This window comes from Mustelus asterias, chromosome 14 (genome assembly GCF_964213995.1).
Source record: "Mustelus asterias chromosome 14, sMusAst1.hap1.1, whole genome shotgun sequence".
Classification (NCBI taxonomy): Eukaryota; Metazoa; Chordata; class Chondrichthyes; order Carcharhiniformes; family Triakidae; genus Mustelus; species Mustelus asterias.
This window is the reverse complement of record NC_135814.1, coordinates 81,805,707-81,822,039: the sequence shown is the minus strand read 5'-3', so window position 1 is coordinate 81,822,039 and position 16,333 is coordinate 81,805,707. Positions and strand designations below refer to the sequence as shown.

The following is a 16,333-nucleotide window of genomic DNA, read 5'->3' as shown; positions in this document are numbered from 1 at the left end:
TTTCAAATACAATTTCCCTCATGTAAATTGCAGTGACATTGTCTGATCAAAATATGATTTTCTGAATGCTTCATTAAGACTCTCTTAATATATTCAACATTTTCCTGATGTCAGGCTAACAGACCTGTATTTCCCTGCACTGTTTCTTCTTCCTTTCTTGAATAACAGTATTACATTTGCTCATCCCCAATCCACTGGACCATTCTAGAATCTAGAACATTTTGGAAAATTATAACCAGTGCATCCACTCTGTCTGCAGCTACCTCTTTGTGAACTCTTAAGATGTAGGCCGTAAGGCAAACGTGGTATCTTTAAATAAGAAACAATGTAAGGACAGTCTTAGCAACTACAGGACAGTTAGTTTAACATTGGTGGTGAGTAAGGTTTTGGAATGTATACACAGGGACGGATACGAGCTAATTAAGGATAGTTGGAATGGCTTTGTGAAGGGCAGATCATCTTTGACTAACCTGATTAATTTTCTTGATGAAGTAACAGAGAAGGTGGATGAAGAGGATATAGTGGATGGATTTGGATACCATTTATATGGATTTTAAGAAACAGTTTGACAAGGTACCGCATACAAGACCAAAAAATTGATGGTCATGAATAGGAGGGTCAATATCCAATGGGGTAAAAAGTTGGCTTAATGAGAGAAAAAAGCAATGGTTGTTTTTCGGACTGGAGGGTAGTAGACGATGGTGTTGTCCCAATGTTCAGTGCTAAGACCATTATATTTTTTGGCTATATATAAATGACTTGCATCTTGGGACGCAGAGTCAAATTTCAAACTTTGTTGATACCAAAAATGGAGGAATATCAAACAGTGAGCACAACATGAATCGAGTGCAAAAGGATATAGATAGGCTAATAGACAAATGACAGATAGAATTCAATATAGTTAAGTACAACGTAATGTATTTTGGCAGATAGGATGGGGAGAGGCAATGTAGACTTAGTTCAAAAACTGTACAAGGAAAGAGGGACCTGTGGGGGCTAGGTTCATGTTCAAAGATGTCAGGACACATTGAGAGTGGCTCGCAAAGCATAAGAGTTCCTGGGCTTCTTAAGATGTTAAGTACAAAAGCAGGGAAATTATGCTAAACCTTTATAAAGTTCTGGTTGTTTCTCAACTAAATTTCTACAGCATGTTCTGGTCGTCACACTTTCAGAATGTCATCGAAAGGGTGAGAAGGAGATTTATCAGTGTGGTTCCACAGATGGGAAGTTTTAGTTACTTAAAATGTTAGGTTGGAAGGGCTGGAGTTACTGTCCTTGGAACAAAGGTGATTGAGGGGAGATTTGATAGAGGTGTACAAGACTCTCTTGAGTGGGAGATCCAAAATAGATGTTTTCGTAATCCCGATTGGGTTTAAGCAAGGCTGTATGATTCCCTCAATACTATTTATAATTTTCCTGACAATGGTTATTCACCTCATCAAAGAGCAACTGTCCTCTGGTGTTAATATTAAATGGGAAACTCTTTAACCTCAGTCGGCTGTGTCAAACAGGTGGCAGAGTGGTTAGCACTGCTGTCTTACAGTGCCAGGGACTCGGGTTCAATTCTGGCCTTGGGTCACTGTCTGTGTAGAGTTTCTACATTCTCCCCGTGTCTGCGTGGGTTTCCTCCGGGTGCTCCAGTTTCCTCCCACAGTCCAAAGATGTGCAGGTTAGTTTATTGACCATGCTAAATTGCCCCTTAGTGTCAGGAGGACTGGCAGGGTAAATCCATGGGTTTACGGGTTAGGGTCTTTGTTGGTGCAGGTTCGATGGGTCGAATGGCCTCCTTCTGCACTGTAGGGACTCTATGATTCTATGATATCCTTTGGGAGGACTATAAAGCAAATGCTAGCATCCTTCTTAACCAGCATTTAGGTAACAAAATCAACTGCAATGGGCTGGATACCCAACAACCTCCTTTCCTTCCATGTCCTATTTTGTCAACTCTTGAATTTCCAAAGTTCCAGGGTAGGACCAATAAAATGCTTCAAAGACACTCTGAATTTCTCCTTGAAGTGCACAGCATTGTCATTAATGAATTGGAAGAGCTTGCTGCCAGCTGTTCAGAATGGTGCCAACTTGTCCATCAAGATGCATTATGCTTCGAGTTCCAGCCTCTTAATGATGAAGCAGAGCCATGGCAGAAAAAGAAAGAAAATGAAACAAATCCTGTGCTCAAGATCCTTACCTTGTGGGACATTCTTCCCCATAAGCCCATTTATAGGGCAAGAATTGGACTGTTCAGTCACTTGAAGACCCATGGTAGAAACGCTCAATCCTGAATAGATGTTATCCTCGAATTGAGGGACTGTAGATGACAACAAGGTTATGTCAGGCTTAGATAAGGTGGATAGGGAAAAACTCTTCCCATTTAGCTGATGGTAGGTAGAAGGATATTGGGAACACGGGTTTAAGATTTTAGATAAGAAATGCAGTGGAATGTAAGGAAGAAGATTTTTATACAAGTAGTGGTAATGACCCCCCTCCCCAATGTCCTGCAATGTCTACAGCTTGGACTCCAGCTCAGCAACCCTAAAAGTACAATGTGTAATAAATTTGTCAAATTTACAGATAAATGAGAAATGATGACTGAGTGCTCTGACCTCAGTCTGCGTAATCTGGAAACTAATGTCCTAGGTTTTTCTTCATTCCACATTTTTCTCACAACTTCACAGTTAGGTCGTCTTCATTATTGTCATCTGTAACAGTGTCAACTCTTCTGTTTCCATCTCATAGAAATACATCAGTCAGTTTGTTGCTTCTCACATCATTCACTTCAATTCCTGGCCCTGACTGCAAGATGTGCAAAATACAGGTTTGATTACTGATTTATAAAGTAAAACCTGGTTAGAATATTGTTTTCAACGACCCTTCCAACAAGAGGAAAGAAAGTATTTCATGGCCCATAACTTCCTGGTTCCCCAGCGTTGCATTTCCATGCAGTGATGATGCACTGGGGAATCGCTCTTGGAAGTCCTGTATAAGGGTTTACCTGGCAAATGTCCAGAAGAGCTAACTTCCCCGGGACAATTGCGCTGGGCTGGGAACCAACCGGCAAAGTGACTTAAATCACGAACTTCAGATGGTTCTGCCAGTTTTGCCCTGGTAGTTACTCTGAAAGAGTAACAGCTCCAGAGAAACTACTTTAAAAATCCAGACTGGCCCCACAAGGGACAACAGACATGCACAATCCCCTAAAGACCCCCCCCATCCCCGGCGCCCACTACACCACCCCTACCCCCTGAAATCCAGTGGAACCATATGTCATTCCAAATAAGCACACACCCCGACCTGACACTGGACACACCCTCCCCACCGATCCGACCATCTCCTGGTCCATCCCTGGAGCTCTCTCTCCCAGTCTGACTGCTGCCCCCCTCTCCCAGTCCGACATACCTCACACCCCCCCCCCCCCCCAAAACCGGGTCTCCCCCCCCCCAATGTCTGAACCACCACTTATCTTCATCCTTTAAATTGTCCCTTTGAATACCTTCTTTACAGCAGCTCGTGCCATAAAAAGCGTGCATTCCTTTCTTCTCCGCCCCAGTTACTCTGTGTTGATGTACCTGGGGGTGTTGCTTCGCTGCTTCTGTCTTACTCAGCCTGAGGGAGGAAGGTTGGGCAAGACAGGGGCTTTGGAATTTCAGTGCAAGTCCATCCAGGTGGCAATCTGCCGGAGATCGCTACTCCGAGGAAGTTATGGGCCCCTATGTTTCATGAGCTGTTGAGCTCAGTGTAATGCTTCCTTGCTCAGTGAGTAGACAGACTGTCTCAAGGCAGAGGGATCACAAGCCAGCCCTTTCCTGCTTAAGTAACAGTTTACCATTATGTTGCTTATTTGATTTTCTGAGATGAGAGATTGTTGCATCTGTTTATCAGTTACCCAATCAGTCAGAATTGTAGTATCAATTTCATTGTCTGAATGTTAAACATACAGAGCAGAATCACCATTTTCAGTAGCACCATAGGACACAGAGTGAACCAGTTAAAACAGAAAACACTGGAAATTCACAGCACGTTTGGCAGCATCTATGGATAGAGAAAACAGAGTTTGCGTTTCAGGTTGATGGTCTTTCGTCAGGTATTTCCAGCATTTCCTGTGTCTATTTCAGATTTCCAGCATCTGTAGTATTTTGTTTTTGTAACAGCATTTTGCAATGTTATCATGTTGCTGTTAGGGAATCCTGTGAAGGGTCGTTTGACTTGTTCCATGATGTTTTCTTGGACATCTATTGGTTTGATAAAGTGTACAAGGTTACCAGATGAAACAACCTGCACATTTCTAAAGATTACTCATTGGACCTGTCAACTATATAAGGTAGTATATTTGGTGGTTTCTCTCCTCTGAAGTTTGAATGGAAGAAACAAAAGTAAAATAAATAAGTAGGGTCTTCATTCTTTGGACAAGAGTGTTCTATGACCCTACTAATCCATCATCAGAGGCCCTGCTGATGATAGGTCTGTAGTTAGGAGAATGTCAACTAGTTAGTTGCTACTAAATAAACATGATTGTAAGAACAACAAAAACTTGTATGTATATAGCATCTTTTTAAGGAGCATCTTAAAGGAGGAGAGAGATGAAGAGATGGGAATATTTAAGGAAGATATTCCAGGGCTTGGGGTCTAGTCAGCTGAAAGAACAGCTGTCAGTGATGGAGAGATGAACATTAGTGATGTGCAAAAGGCCAGACTTCAAGAAGTGCAGAGATCTCAGAGGATTGTGGTGAATGAGGAGCTTACAATCATCGAAAGGGGCTAGGCCATGGAGACATTTAAAACCAAGGTAAGGTTTTTAAACCCAAGGCATTGCAGGACTGAGAGCCAATGTTTGTCAGTGAGCACAGGGGTGATGGGTGAGTTATGAAATGAACATTGTTTTGGGTGAGCTCATGTTTCTGGGGAATGGGAGATGAAAGGTTCACTTAGAGACCATTGGAATATTTAGTTTCAGAGTAAACAATGGCCTCGATGAGGATTTTAGCACAGTTGAATTGACATGGGGCAGCACCTTGAACCTGCAGATTGTGAAACAGAATTGCTACAGATATGGTGAATATTTTTCATAATAAGAATGTGTTTCTCCAGAACAAATTGGAATTGTGTGTAGATAATGCTTTTGTCCAAGAATCATAGAATCCCTACAGCGCAGAAGGACGCCATTTGGCTCATCAAGCCTGCACCGACAACAATCCCACCCAGGCCCTATCCCTGTAACCCCACATATTTACCCTGCTAGTCCCCTTGACACTAAGGGGCAATTGAGCATGGCCAATCAACCTAACCTGCACATCTTTGGAGTGTGGGAGGAAACCGGAGCACCCCGAAGATACCCACACAGACATAGGGAGAACGTGCAAACTCCACACAGTCACCCGAGGCTCGAATTGAACCCAGGTCCCTGGGACACCCACCTGAAAGATGCAGTTGAGGTCATTTTGAACAACCCCGCTGTTCCGAGACCAGGTTGCAATTTTTAGATCACTCCCCGATCTCCGTGCTCAGTCCATTGGTCATTTGCCCCACTGCTGCTGCCATGCTGCAGAGTAAGGGTCTCTCGGGCCCTAGAGGTTGGGTGGGCTCAGGCTGAGGGCAAGGGGTTGACCTCGGCACTCTCCCCCGGGATGGGAGTGTCGTGGTTGGACTACCCATTCTAGCCCTGGCAGACCTGAAAATTACCCCTGACATTGTGATTTCAGGAAGCACTGTGATCAACATTTGCATTCCTGCCTATCAGCTATGAAAATTCTGAAGTTGCCAGGTATCTTTCACCTCCATGCCTCCGGTCACCTGGCAGGATTTTAAATCACTGCAGCACCATTCTGCAGCAGGGATTTTCCTTTCTCCCTGTCAGAAGCTGCAGGTGAGAACAGACCCCTTTGAAGTCTTCTGACAGAGAGGAGATGTCAATTTCGCCTGGGTGGGGGCGGGGGATGGTTATTCTGCACAGCTGTGCACTTAACCCCAATGTATACACAAAGGCTTCCATTGACAGCTCAATATTTCTATTATCCTCCAGCCACCTGTGTTTATTTTCATTTCCCATCACACTTAAATGCACCTCAAGTACCTCATTGATCCTGACTGCAATGTTGACAGGGTCTCAGCCTGATTGACAGCCTGTGATTTCTTCAAAGCGATAGTGGTTTGCAAAAGAGGAACTGAGCCCTCAAAAACCTTGTGACAAGGTCTCGCACAAGAGATTAGTGAGCCAAATTAAAGCTCATGGTATTGGGGGTAATGTAGTGATGTGGATAGAGAACTGGTTGGCAGACAGGAAGCAGAGAGTGGGAATGAACGGGTCCTTTTCAGAGTGGTAGGCAATGACTAGTGGGGTACCACAGGATTCAGTACTGGGACCCCAGCTATTCACAATATAAATGATTTGGACAAAGGGATTGAAAGCAATATCTCCAAATTTGCAGACGACACTAAGCTGAGTGGCAGTGTGTCCTGTGAGGAGGAATCTAAGAGGCTGCAGAGTGACTTGGACAGGCTGGCTGAGTGGGCAAATACTTGGCAAATTTAATATAAAGTGGATAAATGTGAGGTTTTCCACTTTGGTGGCAAAAACAGGAAGGAAAATTATTATCTGAATGGTGACAGTTCAGGAAAAGGGGAAGTGCAACATGACTTGGGTGTCATGGTGGAACAGTCGCTGAAGGTTGGCATGCAGATACAGTAGGTGGTGAGGAAAGCTAATGGCATTCTGGCCTTCATAGCTAGAGGATTTGAGTATATGAGTAAAGATGTCTTGCTGCAGTTATACAGGGCCTTGGTGAGGCCACATCCTGAGTATTGTGTGCAGTTTTGGTCTCCTAGTCTGAGAAAGGATATTCTTGCTATTGAGGGAATCCGGCGAAGGTTCACCAGACTGATTCCTGGAATGGCAGGACTGACTTATGAAGGGAGACTAGATCGATTGGGCTTGTACTTACTGGAATTTAGAAGAATGAGAGGGGATCTCATAGAAACATAAAATCCTGATGGGACTGGACAGGCTAGATAAAGGAAGAATGTTCCCAATTTGGGAAAGTCCAGAAATAGGGGTCACAGTCTAAGAATAAGGGGTAAGCCATTCAGGACTGAGGTGAGGAAGAACTTCTTCACTCAGAGAGTTGTGAACCTGGAAAATTCTCTACCACAGAAAGCTGTTGGGGTCAGTTTGTTAAAGAGGGAGCTGGATGTGGCCCTTGTGGCTAAAGGGATCAAAGGGTATGGAGAGAAAGCAGGAGTGGGATACTGAAAGTGCATGATCAACCATGATCATATTGAATAATGGTGTAGGCTCGAAGGGCCAAATGGTCTACTCCTGTACCTATTTTCTATATTTCTGTGCCCATCGGGATTCCGAATCCCGACCTTCAGCCGACACCCCATTCACTGGGGCACCGGGATTCCCGTCCGCTGTCTGAAGGGATTAGAGAATCACCCCCATGGCCTGTAAAAGATCTTGTAACTAAATACATAGAAATGAAGAGGGTGGGCATCCTGCAGGTCAGAGTTTAAGCTGCAAAGGAAGAAGCAAGACTTCAGAGAGTGATCTCTGAATTCCCCTAGAGCCACATGCTAATGAGAATACAAAAGGAAGAATATGTCAGGTTGATGCATGGCGAGAGACTCCGAGCAGGAGAGAGGGTTACAGGTTCCTACGATTTTGAGACCAGTTCTGTGTGAAGAGAAACCTGTTTTAGATGAACAGTCACACCAGAGCTGACTTACAATCAATATCCTAATGAGCAGGTTAATTAGTGCTGGTTGAAAAAAAGAAAAACAAAGCATTTATTACATCTTTTGTTGTATTTGAAAGGTCACCAAATAACGGGAAGGAAATAGTGGAACAAATTTGAAAATAAATTACTGAGAAGTGTAAGAACTATAACCTAATGTTAATGAGAGACTTTAACTTCTCCAATATTGAAGGGGACAGTGCTGAGGACAGAGAAAGGGATGATTCATCTTATGGTGTTCAGGAAAACTCTCTTGAATCAGCATTTTTCCTGCTCAATTAGGAAGGAGGCATTGCTGGATCTAGTCCAACAAAATGAAATGAGTAGCGAATGTAACATTGGGTGAGTCTCTCAGGAATAGTGTTTATCGTATTACAGGGCCAACACCTCTGCAATTTCTACCCTTACTTCCCTCAGCAACTTAGACTGCATCCCATCAAGATCGGGCTACTTATCCATGCAATGTACTGCAAACTTTCTAGTATGTCCTCTTTATCTATTTTTCTCTAATCGGTTATCCCACAAGCTCCCTGTTTACAATAGCCCTGGTAATATTCTCTTCCTTTGTAAACACTAATGCAAAATACTCAGTTAGCTAATAGATCTCCATTTTGTTCCTAATTGGCCCTACCACTCCTCTGACGACCCTGTTACTGTTACAATGGAAGAGCTTTGCATTCCCTTGGGAAAAAATGAAAAATGGCAAGATATGAGTAAGCGTGGGCAGAGATGGATGGCAGGATGGTGGAGTGTTGGTAGGACTAATTGGTTTTCTCGTCAAAAAAGTCAGCACAAATTTAATGGGACAAAATGCCCTCCTCTTGTGTTGTACTATCCTATTATTCTATCTGACCCTACTTGTGTTCTGTATGCTTCTAAATATGTTTTGTTTCTTATGTAAGTGGAATGGAAGTGTGCTTATCAGTCAAATTTGATGATAGAGTTGGAATATTTCACGAGCTAGCTATTACTACGTTTGTCTTCAATATACCTATGTTCCTCAAAGGTCTACACATTTAAAATGGTGTTTAAAAATATGGTTTGCATATCAATGACCAAAAAATACAGTTTGCACAAAAAATACAGTACAGGCCAGGCTTTTACAGTCAAAAAGGCTCCAGACCATTTAAAAATAACAGGCAGGACCCAATTCCAGGAATGCCCTCATTCCTATCACCTCCAGTTTTTACTGGAATGGCATAAGGGTTCAACCAGCACCATTTCCAACCTGCCTGACATCATTGTGGGGGTTGGCACCTCCTAGCCCTCAGCACCTTCCGTGAATTCAGGTCAACCTCTTCATGAATCTTAATTCACAAATTTCAGATGAGTTTTGAACCATAGTTTGGATTCGGGTATCTTTTGAAAAGGTCAAAGGTCTTACCCATGTCTCCTCCATGACAATTCATGGCACTTCCATGCTCATTCACCCAATATACACAGTACAGAAACAACCCAATAGTAACAATGGCATGTGAGAAACTGTTTAGTAGCAAAGCACCCATTCTTATATTTTTAATGTTCCTGCAACCCTACAGAAGTATTAATTAAACAGTCAATTAAAGTTTCAATAAAAAAAGCTGTGAACAGTTGATGAGCAGAACAACAAAGTTTACCAATTTTATTCCCACCCCTGCCTATCAGCCATGAGTAATTCCATAGCAATAGTCACTTGGTAGTGTAGAACATGAGCATTTCTGAAAAAAGAGTCATGCTGTCAAAGCTTGTCATCTTGCACTCATCAGAGCAAACATGAGAATACCAAATCTCAAAAGGAATAACAATTTATACTGCATGAGAAAAGGATGTTGGCTAGTGGACACTAGTGGACACTAATTGGTAGATGCATTGCCATAGAGAATGCACCAGAAAACATTGGAATGTGGGAACATGATCAGGCCATTTGACCCCTCAAGCCTGCTCTGCCATTTCACAAGATCATAGCTGATCCTCTACCTCAACACCATCTTCCTGCACTATCCCCGTATCCCTTCATGTCATTGGGATCTAGGAATCTGTCGACTCTGCTTTGAACTTTGTCAATGACTGAACTTTAAACAGTCCTCGAAGGTGTAGAGAATTCCAAAAATTCACCACCCTCTGACTGAAGAAATTCTTCCAAATCTCAGTCCTCCTTCTAAACGGTAAAGTATACAGGCTGGATCTCCTCAATTTTACCTCATAGGACAATACCGCCATCCCAAGGATTAGTCTAGTGAACCATTATTGCACTTTCTCCATGGCTCCTTCGGTAAGGAGACCAAAATTTGCCACCGTTCTCCGGATGTGGTCTTACCAAGGCTCTATACAACTGCAGCAAGACTGCTTTACTCTTGTACTGAAATCCTCTTGCAATAAAGGCTAACATACCATTTGTCTTTCTAATTGCTTGTTGCACCTGCTACGAGAGGACACGGGTTTAAGGTGCTGGGGAGTAGGTACAGAGGAGATGTCAGGGGTAAGTTTTTCACTCAGGGTGGTGGGTGAGTGGAATCGGCTGCCGTCAGTGGTAGAAACATAGAAAAACTACAGCACAAAACAGGCCCTTCGGCCCCACAAGTTGTGCCGAACATATCCCTACCTTTTAGGCCTACCTATAACCCTCCATCCTATTAAGTCCCATGTACTCATCCAGGAGTCTCTTAAAAGACCCTATTGAGTTTGCCTCCACCACCACTGACGGCAGCCGATTCCACTCGCCCACCACCCTCTGTGTGAAAAACGTCCCCCTAACATTTCCCCTGTACCTACCCCCCAGCACCTTAAACCTGTGTCCTCTCGTAGCAGCCATTTCCACCCTGGGGAAAAGCCTCTGAGAGTCCACCCAATCTATGCCTCTCAACATCTTATATACCTCTATTAGGTCTCCTCTCATCCTACGTCTCTCCAAGGAGAAAAGACCGAGCTCCCTCAGCCTATCCTCATAAAGCATGCCACTCAATCCAGGCAACATCCTTGTAAATCACCTCTGCACCCTTTCAATCTTTTCCACATCCTTCCTGTAATGAGGCGACCAGAACTGAGCACAGTACTCCAAATAGGGTCTGACGAGGGTCTTATATAGCTGCATCATTATCCCCGGACTCCTAAACTCAATCCCTCGATTGATAAAGGCCAGCACACCATACGCCTTCTTAACCACCTCCTCCACCTGTGGGGCCTATGGACCCGGACCCCAAGGTCCTTCTGATCCTCTACAGTGCCAAGAGTCTTTCCCTTTATATTGTACTCCTTCATCCCATTTGACCTGCCAAAATGGACCACTACGCATTTATCTGGGTTGAAGTCCATCTGCCATTTCTCCGCCCAGTCTTGCATCCTATCTATGTCCCTCTGTAACTTATGACATCCCTCCAGACTATCCACAACCCCACCAACCTTGATGTCGTCGGCAAACTTACAAACCCAACCCTCCACTTCCTCATCCAGGTCATTTATGAAAATGACAAACAGCAAGGGTCCCAGAACAGATCCCTGGGGCACACCACTGGTGACCGACCTCCATTTACAAAAAGACCCATCTATACACACTCTCTGCCTCCTTTGGGCAAGCCAGTTCTGGATCCACAGGGCAGCAGCACCTTGGATCCCATGCCCTCTCTCTTTTTCGAGAAGCCTTGCATGGGGGAACCTTATCAAACGCCTTGCTAAAATCCATATAAACCACATCTACCGCTTTCCCTTCGTCAATGTGTTTAGTCACATTTTCGAAGAACTCCACCAGGCTCGTAAGGCACGATCTGCCTTTGACAAAACCATGCTGAGTATTCTTGAGCATACTAAACCTCTCTAAATGCTCATAAATCTTGTCCCTCAGGATCTTCTCCATCAGCTTACCAACCACTGAGGTTAGACTCACCGGTCGGTAATTTCCTGGGCTATCCCTATTCCCCTTCTTGAAAATAGGAACCACATCCGCAATCCTCCAATCCTCCGGCACCTCTCCCGTCTCCATCGACGACGCAAAGATCATTGCCAGAGGCTCTGCAATCTCTTCCCTCGCCTCCCACAGTAACCTGGGGTACATCCCATCCGGACCCGGCGACTTATCTATCTTGATGCCATTCAAAGATTCCAGCACAACCTCTTTCTTAAAGTCCACATACTCAATCTTTTCAGTCCACCGCAAGCCCGCAGTACATCCACCCAGGTCCTTCTCCTCTGTGAAAACCGAGGCAAAATACTCATTAAGCACCTCTGCCATTTCTACTGGTTCCGTACAGATTTTCCCGCCTTCACCTTTTATAGGCCCTATTCCTTCATGTCTCATCCTTTTACTCTTCACATATTTATAGAACGCCTTCGGGTTTTCCTTAATTCTACTTGCCAAAGCCTTCTCATGACCCCTTCTGGCTCTCCTAATTTCCTTCTTTAGTCCCTTCCTACAAGCCGTATACTCATCTAGATCCCTATCTTCGCCAAGCTCTCTGAACCTTTTGTACGCTTTCCTTTTCTTCTCGACTTCTCGAGGTCCCGCACAGCTTTCGTGCACCACGGTTCCTTTAACCTACCAACTCCTCCCTGTCTGCTCGGAACATTGTCCTGTACAACTCTAGACAGACATTCCTTGAAAAACTGCCACCTCTCTTCAATACATTTCCCCGAGAATACCTCCTTCCAATTTCATAGAAATCATAGAAACCCTACAGTGCAGAAGGAGGCCATTCGGCCCATCGAGTCTGCACCGACCACAATCCCACCCAGGCCCTACCCCCACATATTTTACCCGCTAATCCCTCTAACCTACACATCCCAGGACTTTAAGGGGCAATTTTTTAACCTGGCCAATCAACCTAACCCGCACATCTTTGGACTGTGGGAGGAAACCGGAGCACCCGGAGGAAACCCACGCAGACACGAGGAGAATGTGCAAACTCCACACAGACAGTGACCCGAGCCGGGAATCGAACCCGGGACCCTGGAGCTGTGAAGCAGCAGTGCTAACCACTGTGCTACCGAAATTTACTCCTCTAATTTGCTGCCTTATGTCTTCATATTTCCCCTTACTCCATATAAACGCTTTCCTAGCTTGCCTGATCCTCTCTTTTTCCAATGCAAGCATAAAGGAGATAGAGTTATGATCGTTATCCCCAAGATGCTCTCCCACCGAGAGATCTGACACCTGTCCAGGTTCATTGGTCAGTATCAGATCAAGTACAGCCTCTCCTCTTGTAGGCTTGTCCACATGCTGTGTCAGGGAACCCTCCTGAACACACCTAACGAACTCCTCCCCATCCAATCCCTTTACCCTAGGAATATTCCAATCTATGTTTGGGAAATTAAAGTCTCCCATCACAGCAACTCTGCTATTATTACAACTCTCCAGGATCTATTTCCCTATCTGCTCCTCCACCTCCCTGTTACTATTGGGCGACCTATTGAAAACTCCCAGCAAAGTGATCGACCCCTTCCCACTCCGAACTTCCACCCACAGAGACTCTGTAGACAATCCCTCCACAGCATACACCTTCTCTACAGCTGTGACACTATCCCTGATCAGCAGTGCCACTCCACCCCCTCTCTTGCCTCCCTCCCTGTCCTTCCTGAAACATCTGAATCCCGGCATCTGGAGTGTCCAGTCCTGTCCCTGAGACATCCAAGTCTCCGTAATGGCCACCACATCACACTTCCAGGCAGCGATCCATGCTCTGAGCTCATCCCCTTTATTCACTATACTCCTGGCATTAAAGTAAACACATCTCAATCCTTCTGTCTGAGCTCTCCCCTTCTCTATCCCCCGTCCATCCTCCCTCTTGCACTGTCTATAACCCTTCTCGGTTTGCGAGCTAACTTCCTCACTCCCAGTCACCTCGTCTCGATCCCCTCACCCCAACCTATCTAGTTTAAACTCTCCCCAGTAGCCTTAGCCAACCTTCCCGCCAAGATATTGGTCCCCCTGGTGGTGGAGGCAAACTCGATAGGGTCTTTTCAGAGACTTCTGGATGAGTACATGGGACTTAATAGAATTGAGGGTTATAGGGTAAGCCTATATATAAGCCTAGGTAGGTAGGGACATGACCAGCGCAACTTGTGGGCTGAAGGGCCTGTTTGTGCTGTATTTTTTCAATGTTCCATGTTAGCTTTCAGTCACTTATGTGCACAAACATCCAGGTGTCTTGGACAGCAACATCCCCAGTCTCTCCCCATTTGAAAAATATTCTGCATTTTCGTTTTTCCTACCAAAGTGAACAACTTCACATTTTTTCACCTTATATTCCATTTTGCCATATTCTTGCCCACTCAGTCAGTCTAAATCCCCATGAAGCCTCTTTGCATCCTCTTCACAATTCACATTCCCACCTCTTCACAACTCTCATTCCCACCAAGCTTTGTGTCATTAGCTAATGTGATAATATTACATTTGGTCCCACATCCAAATCATTGACATAGAAACATAGAAACCCTACAGTGCAGAAGGAGGCCATTCGGCCCATCGAGTCTGCACCGACCACAATCCCACCCAGGCCCCACCCCCACACATTTTACCCGCTAATCCCTCTAACCTACACATCCCAGGACTCTAAGGGGCAATTTTTTAACCTGGCCAATCAACCTAACCCGCACATCTTTGGACTGTGGGAGGAAACCGGAGCACCCGGAGGAAACCCACGCAGACACGAGGAGAATGTGCAAACTCCACACAGACAGTGACCCGAGCCGGGAATCGAACCCTGGAGCTGTGAAGCAGCAGTGCTAACCACTGTGCTACCGTGCCGCCCTGCTACCGTGCCGGTAAGATTGTGAATAGATTGTGAATAGCTGGGGTGCAAGCATCCCTCCTTGCAGCACCCCACTAGTTGCAGGCTGCCAACCTGAGAATGATCCTCTTATCCCTACTCTATATTTTCTGTCCATTAACCAATCCTCAATCCATGCCAGTATATTTCCCCGAATTCCACGAGCTCTAATTTTGCTAACCTGTGTGGGACCTTATCTAAAGCGTTCTAATAATCTAAATACACCACATTCACTCATTCTCCTTTGTCTATTCTGTCCATAACATCCTCAAAAAACTCCAACTCTAGTTTCCTCTTCTTAAATCCATTTTGACACTGCCCAATCTCACTATTATTTTCTAAGTGCCCAGTTATCAAATCTTTCAGAATAGTTTCTAGCATTTTACTGAAGAGTTCTGTCACGTGGTTAAAATAATTAGTAGTGTTCACATTATTGCTGAGTTCCTATTAAACTGCTGTATTTCATTGTTTTTAAATGCAGTGGAGGACTCAACCAATCTACCACCTTCTCCACCCCCATCTCCAGCATCAGAACACTTTGGCCCAACACAGAAAGGTAAGAAAATGAGCTGGTTTCTACCTTTAGACACTGAAATTAATAATTCTGCTTGACTGTATGTATATGTAGCTGTATTTAGGCATGAATGTATATAAATTGGTGATTAGAAGGAATTCTAATCCAATTTTAAAATAAATTGTGTGTGTGCTAGTGCGCTTGTTTATTGGTACTGAACTGTTCAATGCTTCCATATTTGCTTTGAAGCGTTTGGAAGATTTGTGAGGATTGAACATATTGGTGGTGTTTAAATTACATCAGTGGATGAAACTGGCCATGCAATCATTATATAATAACAGTGCCGAGGATGCACTTTGTTGGGGAGTGGAAAGACTATGCAAGTATTTTGAATCCTGTTAGAATGGTTATTTATTTTATTCACATTTTAAGCTGTCATCTTTTAGTTTTCTTCACTGGTAGAAAAAAGTCGATTAAAGTGAATGGATTTTAATTTATTTTTAAAGTTAAATGATGGAGGCAGTATTTTAGACCATCTACATCAGGCTTTGTGTACAATGATGTTAAATCATCTGATCACTGTACAAAATGGGAAGGCAACTACTTCAGATATGCAATTAAACAGCACTTTGAATTCTGCAGCAAAAGCAAAACAGGAAACAAGCAACTTTTGTGAAGATAATTAATGTTTTACATGTACAGGACTTTATACATAACTTTATGCTCGAAAATGAGCAGTTTAGAACTGTGTTTCATACCAGGCATGTTTTGGGTGGTGGGGCTGGGTGGGGCGTTCCATGTCAAATATGACAAGTGGGGTAGCCTTCCCACTAGCCCCCAATCTTGTCTCCATAGTACAGGGATGGATAAAGCACCCAGCCCTCGGCCTATTTTTGAGGTTCTTAGATGGCCAATTAATGTGAAGGTTGAGGATATGTCACTTGGAGGAGTGCCAAATCAGGGCAGCCCCCCCCCCCCCCCCCCCCCCCATCAGCTTAGTGTCTCCCCGCCTGGCTCCAAACTCCGACCTCTCCTCATCCTCAATCCCTCCCCATTTAGAAAGCCAGGTAGTAGTTACTGAGGTCCAGGTGCCATCAATCTTCATGGGACAGCTAACCATCCCAGGAGCATCCATTTCTGAGTTCCATGCCCTCTTGTAAAATTCAGCCCTTAGTTGAAGCGTAGAATGGTTACAAGTTACAGCATGTTTGACACTTCTGTTTTTTGCCGTCTCTCTGCTGGGACTATTCAGCTGGTCCCACTTCCCTGTCCTTTCCCTGTGTCCCACCGTTTTTTTTCTCTTCAGAAAATTTTCCAATTCCCTTTTCAAAGCTATGGTTGAAGCTGTCTCCACC

At 44.4% G+C, this 16,333-nt stretch overlaps 1 protein-coding gene across 1 annotated transcript in view; it reads left to right on the top strand.

Annotated features, from left to right (window-relative positions):
• The window catches only part of LOC144503408 (microtubule-associated protein 2-like), a 358,193-nt gene that overhangs the window by 293,744 nt on the left and 48,116 nt on the right, over window positions 1-16,333 (top strand). Inside the window, exons 7-8 of the mRNA XM_078227719.1 lie at window positions 9,984-10,002; window positions 14,946-15,020. Of these exons, the coding sequence (XP_078083845.1) occupies window positions 9,984-10,002; window positions 14,946-15,020 (94 nt within the window). The remainder of the gene's footprint in view (window positions 1-9,983; window positions 10,003-14,945; window positions 15,021-16,333) is intronic.